The sequence below is a fragment of the Carcharhinus amblyrhynchos genome, chromosome 7 (genome assembly GCF_965287045.1).
Source record: "Carcharhinus amblyrhynchos chromosome 7, sCarAmb.v2.hapA, whole genome shotgun sequence".
In the NCBI taxonomy this organism is placed as follows: domain Eukaryota; kingdom Metazoa; phylum Chordata; class Chondrichthyes; order Carcharhiniformes; family Carcharhinidae; genus Carcharhinus; species Carcharhinus amblyrhynchos.
Genome location: NC_137330.1, coordinates 89,243,676 through 89,255,803, shown reverse-complemented (window position 1 = coordinate 89,255,803; position 12,128 = coordinate 89,243,676). Strand labels below are relative to the sequence as shown.

Sequence of the window (12,128 nt, the reverse complement as noted above, 5' to 3'; positions counted from 1 at the left end):
ATTCGCTTTCCCGTTCAACATCATGTCATCAGCAAACTTTGTTACCCTACACTCAGCCCCCTCTTCCAGATCGTCTATGGCAACACTGAATTAGTTTGTGGTGAACGATGTTCATTCTGAAGGTGGCACATTATTAAATTGTTGGTCCATAACCTTTGGTCTCCAGAGGACTGTATCCAGGAGGCATCGCTGAAGATGCACTGCAGGAACCCCTAGATGTCTCCTCATGAGGACTACACTGGAATTTCCCGAGAAGTTCAAAATTCTGTGGGCAGATACCCTGAACAGGCAATTATCCAAAACTCCAATTTAAATCAGAGATGTCTGATGGCTCTGACTGTACTACCAGAATAGTTACCCAAGGAATGTCAGTGGAATTGAAAGCATTTCTAACTCCTGGGTAATTAGCAATAGTAGCAACAATGCCCTCCACCCCATGGGAACCCCTGACTATCCCCCAAGACCACCTGACTTCCACACTGACCACCTGACCCCCTTACCCATCCTAACTCCCCAAATAACCATCTCAGGGCACTGCTCGCTACCTTGTAGCCCCCCCAGCCCTCCACCTCCCCATGCACAGACCATCTGAAAAACATTATCCTATCCACTTAGCTTCTCCCTCACTTCTCAGAGTGTCTGGTACATGCATTAAACTTACCTGCTTTATGGCAGTTAGTGCTGCAAAAAAGAGGTTGCGGTTTCCTTTCACCCGATTCTGTAGCTGTCAACTGAAGGCCTTAGTAATCTGCTACTTTGCACATTTCTCACCCAGCCAGAGTCAGAAGGTCAGGTGGGGGATGTGCAGCCATGTTCCAGTTTCACTAAGAAGGAGCACAGTGACAATTCAAATATGATGGCACAGTGACACAGTGGTTAGCTCTGCTGTCTCACAGCGCCAGGAGCCTGAGTTTGATTCTGGCGTTGGGTCACTGTCTGCATGGAGTTTGCACATTCTCCCGTGTCTGCATGGGTTTCCTCAGGTGCTCCAGTTTCCTCCCACACTCCAAAGATGTGCAGGTTAGGTTGATTGGCCATGCTAAATTGCCCATAGTGTCATAAGCAGGGTAAACATGGGGTTACATGAATAGGGCCTGGGTGGGACTGTTGTCAGTGCAGGCTCGATGGGTCGAAGGGCCTCTTCTGGACTGTAGAGATTCTATGATTGCATGACTGCTACTCCTTGGAAGTTCTGGCCCGTAGTGAGAAACCAAATTAATCAGAGTAAACAAAAAACCAGACTCACCTCCTATATTGTTTTTGTAAGTATTGTATAGTTCTTTTACACGCCTATAGCGGAAGGCTAATTTTCTCATCCAATCAACGCCTCCTCGCACACCGGTTGCTAAGCAGAGGTTTGCACTGGTGGCAGCTGCGTGAAAACCATCAGTTGCAAAACTGTAGGTACTGCAAATAGAGCAAAACAACACATTTCTATCATTTTAAAATCCTTTTTCTTGCTATACTAACTTCTGTAGAAAACAAAGATTACCTTAAATCTTGTCCATTGTCATCAGAGGAGACATCATCTATATGAACTTGATCACATTCCTGTCAAAAGGTGACCAAATTAATAAAATACAAAAATACCACTCTGAGCACAGACAATTGTACTGCAATTTTAAGTGCAGTTACTGTTCTGAATAAACTTCCACCCCTTGGTTTTCCAGGTTGTAGAACGTTGACATATAAAATGTTACATACGCAGAATGCTCAGTCAAAGACTAGAACAATAATGGACTTTTGTAACAAGCTCTAGATTTAGTTAATTCATCACTGTTGTTTACAATACGGACTGCACACAAAATTAGTGTGACTTGTTAATTTGAATGATTGTAGAATGCAGCTAAATATGCCATTGAATAGTTGCCTATCAGAGTAGGCGGCAAAGCCATGAAGTAAGCTTGTACAACCTCCTAGATATACATTCCAAAGGCAGTGAAACCAAATAACTGTGATAGTCAATGCCAGAAGTATAGCCAGAAATGTAACAGTGCCAGAAAATGATCAACAACCTCACAAGAAGCCCTGGCAAAAATTGGGAGCCAACGGGAATCAAGGGGAGAACTCTCTGCTGGTTGAAGTCACAGACAGGGATTTTTTTTTCCAAGCATATCTCCCAAGCCCTTTGTTGACGATCAAACGGTTATGACAGCAGGATTATGTTGTCTGGAAGCTTCTGGTCATGATCTAGCACTGATGTGGAATTATAAGAAGGTCGTCTAGCACTCAGATGAAACACTGATGTCTTTTGGCAGCTGTAACTGTGACTGAGCAGCTGTCTTTAGGATCCATTCTGCTCATCCCTTATTGCAGAGTAGGCTAGAAAATGTGCCTAAACTTATTTTGTCTCATCTCTCCCAACCAGATAGCTGTAGAAACACACAAAAGACACAAGTCACAATGTTTGGGATCAGGAACATAAGGATCCTCAAGGACTCACCTGTGAATGAATGCCTAGAGTGTCACACTGGATTTGTTACCCGAGAACTCTGGCTATATGACACTGATATTCTCGCTCTGTGTGAGGCTCAGCAAACTGGAGAGGGACAATCAAATCTGAGATGACTATACTTTATTTTGGAAAGGGAAATCAGAAAAAGGATAGAGAGTTCATGGAATTGGATTTGCCATTGAGAACAAATTTGTCAACCATATTCTCTTAGAAGGAATTAGAACCTCATGACACTTTGTCTCAAACCAGCAAGCAGCCAGTGTATTTGTCCCAACTTTGGATTGCCAATGCCAAAACCAGGGAAGATTTCTATGCTAAACTTGACCAAGTTCTCTGTGTGGTTCCAAAGGAGGACAATCTTATTCTTGGAGATTTCAACACCAGAGTTAGAAGTGATCTCTGGAATGGAACTGTTGGCAGGGAAACAATTGGAAATGTCAACTTCAAAGGCATTCTTCTTCTTATCAAATTTGCAGAACAAGGGCTTATCATTATCAATACCATGTTTCACCAGAAGAACAAGTACAACATATCATGGCAATACCACAATCCAAGCACCATCACTTAAGTTATTGTCTATGCTTGGAATCACAATGATGTCCACACCACCAGAGCAATGACAGGGGTTAATGACTGCTGGACAATCACCAACTTATTCATTCAATTACATCTGTCAAATTGACTCCCAAATAATGGGCACGACAGAAGAGATATCCATGAAAGATCAACAACAGACAGATTCCAACAATGCATAGGAAAAACTTCAAACAAGAAGAAGTGTCCACAATGCCTGAGGTGTCCCAAGTTCAATATCATCAATATTTGCAAAAGGATATTTGGATTTTCTGGCAGTGTACATCAGGATTGGTTTGAAGAAAATGATCAGGATATTAACAAGCTGATTGATTACAAATGAAAAATTTTCTGCCACTGGTGGAATGACTTGAACTCAAAATAAAAGAAACTGGCTCACCAACAAGTAAAAGCTGAGATACAGAGGTCCACATGTGACATGAAGAACATGTGATGGGAAGACTACACAAAGGAAATTCAATATCTTACTGATATGAATGGTAACCATGGCTTCTCCACTGCTACAAAGTCCAACTCCCCTGAGGTTCAAGGAAGGGAGAGATCTGATCAATGCCTGTTGGAGGGAGTATTTTGAAGACCTTTTCAATTAATAATCAATTGTTGATGTGAATGTTTTCAACTGCATCCCACACTATCTATTTAGAGATGAGCTCAGAACTCCACCAACAGCTACGGAGGTGATGAAAGCTATCACATAAATGAAGAACAACAAAGCAGCAGGAGATGATGGGATCCCTGCTGAAATCATTCAGCATGAGGGAGAACAGCTAACATTAGAACTCCAAGTCCTTATCGTATAGATCTGGAATGAAGAGGAAGTCCCAAATAACCTTGAGGGTCATAATTGTGACAACCTCCAAGATATGGGACATCCAACAAAAAACTCAACTATGGAAATACAGCAGTATCTCCATGCTTTCCATTGTAGGAAAGGTCAATACAAAAACTTTTCTGAACCGACATACTACTCCACAAATCTCAATCTGGGTTTAGGCCATCAATTTTTACAGCTCATCAACTCCAAGAAACATTTTGCACAGAACAACAACCTTTCTGCATAATGAATTAATTTGACAAAGATTTTTGAGTGTATAAATCATGAGGTGCTCTGGAAGATTCTGCTGAAGTATGGACATCCTCCAAAATTCATTAGCATCCTTTGCCTGCTTCATGATGATGTTTGAATGGCGATCAGTGACAAGAGATCCATTACAGGCCCTCTTGAGATTCAGACAGGAGTCAAGCAAGGTTATGTCATCTCTCCAATTCTTTACTTGATCTTCCTTGCTGCCGTACTCTGTCTGACTAGAAGTGAGCTCGCTATTGGACGGCAACTTATTTATTAAATGATTTAATCCCATACACTTCCAATCAAAAACTAAGATCACCCTGAGGGAAGACAAGGTTGAATGTTCATCTATCAATGAACATTTATCTTTTTCAAATTATGTGGGCAAAAGATGACTAAGAAATACAATTAATTGATGTAATATTTATTATGGCATTTGGGGTTGTACTGTATGGGTCATTAAGCAACATTCAACCAGTAGATGGCGGAATTGGTACAGCTATCACAACCACGGGCTGTTGCACATTTCTTTTTAAGAATGTGGTGAAAATGATATCATAATTGTTTAATTCATAACTTCACTCCGAAAGCTGTTGTACATTTTATATGTGCTTGATTTGTGTGGCATTACATTTGTTATAGCATTTTCATTGAAGATGTGGAAAATAGTTAATTGCTCTGATGCGCAGCCGTCCAAAATGGAATTACTAAGAACAAAATTGCACTGCCAAACACTGTGTTGGGAGGGATTCTAAGCTTGCGTTTGAATCTGATGGGAGCAACATCTACCTTCTGTGATCAGCCTGTATTCCCACAACCTTCCCAAGGACAGCAAAGTGTTATAAAATATCTAGCTATTTTCTGCACAGATTATAATGGATTTGTATGCAATTAGCACCCTCCATGTTAAAAAGAGAAAGAAAAAGTAAATTACCTGTACAGTTGTGTACAATCTGAAATGGTTTATGTAATGTGGAAGTTATCCTGCCAGGCCAAGATGAATATTCTTTGTCCTTTTGTTTTGGTTGAATGGGAGTTGATGCATTGGAATGCCATGAATAACTCCTTGAGAAGCCGAACCTTGAAGCTGAAGTTTAGTGCTTTATAGTAATGATGGTGGATAGTTGCAATAAACTTAGAAAAAGGCGATGGCTAACATTCATTACCATGACTAATAAAACATTGGTAGTGTGGAACAGTGTTCTGCTGTTCTCTAAAAAAAAGTCCATCAACAAATCATTTTAATTTCTCAATCAAACTAAATGCCTGCTGCTGCCTGACCTCAAACCTTATGAGCTATATATCTTTCATATGGACCTAATAATTTACTGCATATGAAACTGACCTCAGCACAGCTGAATCAATGAATGTTCTCCACATATAAGTGAGTTGAGATTAGAGTAACATTCCAGTACTAAGTAGCCAAATATGATGAGGTTAAGCAAATACAGTCTTCAGTGTCAAATAACTGAATACATAGTATACAAGAATAATGTCTTATTTAATTTTTTTGTTCAAAATTACACTCAATAAAGAAATCATTAAAAACACATGAAGGAGAATGTTTAAACTGTTCCAAATGCTGAACTCCATAAGCAAAATTATTGTAAATCATATGATTAAATGTCACTAATGTGACACAACAAATAGTAGCCCTTCACTGTAACACTCACCAATACTGCATTACGCTACATTATTTCCAGCTCCCTCATTAATACAGAAACCCCACTATTGTATGTTCTTTCTATCCTTCCCAATTGACAGCCTTGCAGAGCAGAGATCTGCTGTATTAAGTTGAAACGCTATGTAGCACATGTGTAAGAGTTGACAGAGGCAGAGGAAGAGATTGATGGAGAGAGTTGGATTTCAGGTCAGGGCGGGTACAAGGAGACCCCACTAATCCTGAGCAGAGGGAGCTTTGTAAGTGCACTCTGGTAGCTCTTAGAAACAACCAATAAGTCATATTGTTTTTGCAAGAGGCTGTTTTAATAAAAGTGTGCTCTCTATTATACTGCAGCTTGGTTTGGTGATTTGTAATAACAGTGACTGCTTGGCAATAGCATAATTTGTTGCACTGTCTGGGCTATGGGAGTACGCACTGTTGCACCACAGGAGATTTTTTTTAACACAGTCAAGGGTTTTCAGGAAGCCAGAAACCCGTGCCTAAAGCAGGCTGGGCAGTATTCCCGATTGAAGCAGCCTTCAATTAAAGAGACCAACAGTGTAGGTCAACAGAGGTTAGCTGTATGGAAACCTAAAACGACCAAAGGTAATTTTACAGCCAATATCTCAAGAACAGTGAAAGGCAGATGGCTCTGTAAATTTGACATGTAACGAAACACAACAAAAGAAATAAGACATGGTTATGGATAACACCAACAAAATTTTTAAAAATATTTTCCAAAGTAGCACAGCTTTATAAAATGCTTTCCTACTGAAATGCAAATGTAAATATGTAAATATTTAGAAACAATCACAGTTCCCACGCTCCCAGCATAGGTTGGAGAACCAATGGTACAATTTTCCTGGTCTATCTCTGGCCTACAGTTCCAAAGACTTTGAAGAGGGCATGTGCAGGTTATGTAATGGACAGAGAGGTGTCAGATTTGGAAAAAAGGAAACAAACAATGGGAGTAGAAACTCACAGGGAAGATAGAATAGAATGTGGGGGAACAATTTCTGTTTGGTTTCCAATTTGGCTGTTTTAGTTTCTATAGAAGAACTACAAAATCCCTGGGGACAAACAGCATAAATTATTTGGGGTTTCTGTGGTCCTTCCAATGAAATTAGTGAGACAGCTGGGAGAATCCCAAGGGAAACCTAGGACACAAACATATAAATTCTTGAAAGCAGTTGATAGTATCACAAAAATGCCTCTTTATTTTTGAAAAATGATTTTCAAAGAATTTTCAACTGATTGGAAAATCAGAACGTCAAGAAATGAGATAGCCACCTGGTTTAAAATGCAATGCCATGGTCCAAGGTGAAGGTGAGAAAAGCAAACAATAAACCTCAGAAAGGAAGTGTGAAGTGAGAAACATTTTAAAGGAAATCTACAGACTTCAAAACTCAACTCTGTAACTAAGAAAGAGACTAAAAATGCAACGTGCTGAATTTGAATCAACAACAAAGACAATGGGAACTGCTAACCTGCCAGATAGGGCCAACAGATACTCAAATTCCATTGTTGAAGATGAAATAACCTCATCTCCTGTTGGTTTCCGCTATCTTGAAATATGTCAAAAGTTTCCGAAATGAAAAATCAAAAGGTGACTTACAACAATGATTGCAAGACACGTTAATTATATATCTTTCTGGGAGTATACAGGCTTTTAAGAACTGTTTTGTCCAGCCACCCACAGACAGAACTCATCAAAGTCATTTGGAAAATCTGCTGAAGGGAGCCCTTTTAAGTTAATAATCTCTACAGTATAAAAATCAAACCCAAGAAATAGTGACTGTCCATCAGAAAGAACCTCAGGAGGAACCCATCCATTTATAGGAGATGGTTCACAGAATTAAGAGAAAGGAAACTGTCTCCAGCAAAGTGGACTCCAATTCATCTTCAGGATTTTAAAGAGGATCAATTAAATTCAAACAGCCACAATGTTAAACAATCAATGTCTCAAGGAAAAGCAAAGAACTCAATCATATACCCTTTTAACTTTTAATTGGACTCTAACTTTTTTTACTTCTGATATGTTGCCTCGTTACCGGGGGAGGTAGTGGAAGTGGATATGGCAGTGACTTTTAAGGGGTGTCTTGACAAATACATGAATAGGATGGGGATAGAGGGATATGGTCCAGAAAAGGGTAGGGGGTTTTAGTTAAGTTGGGCAGCATGGTCGATACAAGCTTGGAGGCTGAAGGGCTTTTTTTTTGTTTTGTAATTTTCTTTGTAACTTTTTTTGTAAATTTCTTGTTCTTTGTTCTTATGTGTGTGTGTTATTGCATCTTGCATTATTTTCGTAACTAAGAAATTTGTCTATCTTCGACTCAAGAAAACTTGGCTTGATTGGCACCTTATTATTAGTAAACACAGTTAGATTGGAAAAGGCATCTACAGGGTAAAGAAACTTTTGTTTTGACCAGGCACGGAAGCTGAATAAAGGGGAGCCAGTTTGTCCTTCCTCACCTGATTGTAATAATCCCATACACTGCAGACTAATATGGGAATACAAAGTGGTCTGAATTCTGTGGCCATCAGGTGTGCGCACTTGGTGGGCCCGGAGGTGGGTATGAAATGGGCTTCCAGCTGTGATTGGCCCTGGGAGTCAATTTCATACTGACTGGCCAATTAACAAGCAGCCAGCGTAAAATATATGCTGAGAAAGGCTCAGTGCTGCCATGGTGGGTGGGAAGGGGGCAGGCACTGAGAAAAGGAGAGTGTGGACTGGCACTTATATTGTGGAGCTCTACAAATTAAAAGTGATGAAAAAAATGCAGCAAACTGTGCCTAGGCAGTAAAGCCAAACCCCTGACAGCAGTATTTAGTAAAAAGTCTGACAACACCAGGTTTCAGTCCAACCGATTTATTTGATAGTACACTCACTAGCTTTCGCGTTAGCCCCTTCGTCAGGTGAATGGAGAGTTCTGGCCTCAGACAGAGCATATAAAGCACAGACAATTTACAGATTATTTAGTCCCAGTATTTAGTCCCAGAACATATTTTTTAAAAATTAAGTTGCATCCCAGACATTTCATCCCATTGAGGTTGAAGTGAAAATGTAAAGTTGGCCTGGCCGATTGACCCAACTATAAACGTGGATGGGCCGAGGATTTTGTGTAACTCTTTAACGGGCTTAATAGTCAGCAGGTGTGCTTCTGACTTCAGATGCACCTGCCAAGCAAAATATTGCGAGCGTGCGTGATGATGTATGGAAGCATGATTGACGTCATCTCGCGTGATTTCATGTTGTCAGGTCAGGCGTGTGCCTGTTAAAACCACATCAAATTTGACTGCAGTCTTGCAGAATTGCAGAGCAGGTTTTGAGAGCTAAGTTGCTTACTCCTGCACCTAAGTCCTATGTTCCTGTGAAACCATGAAAAAGGCTAAAAACGTTTTGGGTTTATAAATAGGGTCATGAAATACCAGATCACAGAGTGATGACAAATCTGTACAAAGCAATTGTGAGGTTGCAGTTAGATTGCAATGAGCAGGTTTGGTGCTCTGATGCATTGAAATTGGACAAACCAATGGGTCTGTCAAAAGACGTTTGATATATTAGGGTGATTTCAACTGGATCAGAGAAAGTTAATAAGAGAATGATTAGGGATTTTAAAAATCATAAAAAGTGTTGAAAGACTATTTCCTCTGGTTGGAGAAACAATGAACCATCAATTTAAAATTGCACCTTTGGACTGAGAAGGGGAGGTGAGAGGATTTCTCTTTCCAGAGAGTTTCTCAAGCTTGAAGTTACAGCGGAACGTTTTAAGGAACATCTCAAAGGAAGAAAGGGTGGTTCAGAGAAGGAATTCCAGAGCTAGAGGTCTTAGCGGCTCAAGGCATGGCTGCCAATGGTGGATTGGGACGTTCATTAAACCAGAATTGGAGGCACACAGATACTTCGCAAGGTTGTAAGGCAGATGGAGATTACAAAGATAGGGAGGGGTGAAGTCAATGATGTGAATTTTAAAATTGAGGCAGTGCGTAACTGGAAATTAACGAAAGACAGAGAACACAGGGATAATGGGTGAATGGGATATAGTGCAAATGAGAAGTTAGGCAGCACAGAATGGATAATCTGAACAACATGGAAGGTAGAAATTGAATGGCCTGGTAGTACCTCATTGGAACAGTCAAATATAGAGGTTGCAAAGGTGTGCATGAGGATTTCAGCCATGTCTTACTGATGACACATATATGTGGTCAAAGTCTCATTTGGAGTTCAAACAGGCTGGCCCAGTCTCAGACTGTTGATTGGGACAGAGGTGAAGTTCATGATTAGAAAATGAAGTTTCTGGTGGGGACTACAGACAATAGCTCCTGTCTTCCCAAAATGCAGTTGGAGGAACTTTCTGCATGTTTAGTAATGAAAGCTTGCATAAGCAGTCTGAAAACATGGAGACAATGCGCAGTTTTAAACAGATGGGGCTGGGTGTTTTCCCTGGGCATGTTGAAACTGATGGTGTGTTTTCAGATTATGTTACTAGGGGCAGCCTGTAGATCAAAAACAGAAGAGGGAGAAAGGGTAAATCCCTGGGGGAATAACAGAGAAAATGGTGTGGAAGTGGGAAGGGGAAAAAAACTGCAGGTGGTGCTCTGGCTGTCAATGGATAGATGAGAATGGAATCAGGTGAATGTAGTCTTATCCAGCTGGACGATGATGAAGGGGCATTGGAGGAGCATGGTGTAATTAATTAAGTCAAAGGTCAACAAAGATAGGGAGGGATTGTTTACCTTCACCACAGTTATATAGCATGCCATTTATGACTTTAGGAGCTTTTTCAGTACTGTGTAGGGGGGAAACCTAATTGGAGAGATCCAAATATGGAAATCCAAGATGGGTGGACACTGGTTTGGGAAATGACAGCATGTTCAAGGACTTTGAGAAGAAAGGGAAGTTAGAGAGGAAGCTGTGGTTTATAAGGATAAAGAGGATTAGAGTTGCAGTTTTATTAACAAGCAGACAGGGGTGATGATAGCAGATTTGAAGAGGGGTTACTACCTGGACAGAGAACCATTAACCATATCAGCTATCACTCCTTGTCCATGGTGGCACAATGGTTAGCACTACCGCCTCACAGTGCCAGGGACCTGGGTTCGATTCCTGGCTTGGGTCATTATTTGTGTAGAATCTGCACGTTCTCTCCGTGGATTTCCTCTGGGTGCTCTGGTTTCCTCCCACAATCCGCAAGACGTTGGCAATGCAAAATTCTCCCTCAGTGTACCCAAACAGATGCCAGAGTGTGGCAAGTATGGGATTTTCACAATAACTTCATTGCAGTGTTAATGTAGGTCTACTTGTGACACTAATAAATAAACGTTAAACTGGGAATGATGATTACTGAGTTAAGATTGAAGTATTAATACATTTAAGTTGCCACAAGGAAATGAGGAGATGCTTTCTAAAAGGTACTTCTGGCATTGATTATACTTAGTCTTTCAGGCCTTTGGCACCTTTAATACATCTGGAAATCAAGGCCCCACTTCATCTAAGCACGTGTGGTATGTGCTGAACCTATATGAGGTGAGTTGAATAAAATTTCCAGGAGTAGATCGGAAAGATCCCACAGAAAGCTGCCCTGTTCAGTACAGGCTTAAGAGGCATCTGCTCATGCCTCCCCCACCCCCGGCTCATCCTGGGTGGAATTTGGAATGAGTCTTGGGAATCGTGGTTGCAAACCTGCTGGATGCAGCTTCTAAACAAATCTGCAGCTCCCCTTGTGACCCTGCTGGCGGAATTGCATCAAATTTCCACAACACATCTGTAGCTGAAATCCTGAAGTTGGGAACTAGATAAAACCTTCTTCCACCCAGAATTTTCAACTAGACTTTTCCATGTTCACACACTCAAAGCTAATGCTACTACATGTAATAAAGAATGCAGAATAGTCTGTGTTGAAATTAGTCCTGACAGAAATTGATTATAAATAATTCCATTTTTCTCCATGTTGAAGATGGATTAAAAAAAGTGCTGGCATGGGTTGTTGCTGAGGATAAACTTTGTCTGTTATTGTAAGTGAGGAGGAGGAGGAGGAGACAACCTTCTGTTCAGCAGAAAATTATTTGCAGCTTTCTAGGATTAGGAGCAGATTTTAAAATTTAGAGCTCTCTTCGCTCGAGCTGAAAATGTTAAAGGTTGACCTAATAATGGTCTTTATGGTTATTGAAGAGTTATGATATGAAAAATAGTAATTAACTGCATCCACAGGCTGGTGAGATGATAAGAGGCTACAAATATAAGATAATCAAGAAATAATCAGAAAGAAGCCAAAACAATTTTTGAAAAAGTGAGAGTGACTAGGGACAGAGAATTCTTTGCCCCTCAAGTTACATAGCTGATGAAG

General features: G+C 40.5%; 1 protein-coding gene across 12 annotated transcripts in view; it reads right to left on the bottom strand.

Moving 5' to 3' along the window:
- eya4 (EYA transcriptional coactivator and phosphatase 4) overlaps positions 1-12,128 on the bottom strand; it is a 417,250-nt gene that overhangs the window by 34,922 nt on the left and 370,200 nt on the right. For all 12 annotated transcript variants that reach the window (XM_080192745.1, XM_080192744.1, XM_080192747.1 and 9 more), the window contains 2 exons: positions 1,493-1,551; positions 1,247-1,407 (listed from right to left, as the gene is read on the bottom strand). In XM_080192745.1, the coding sequence (XP_080048871.1) occupies positions 1,247-1,407; positions 1,493-1,551 (220 nt within the window). The remainder of the gene's footprint in view (positions 1-1,246; positions 1,408-1,492; positions 1,552-12,128) is intronic.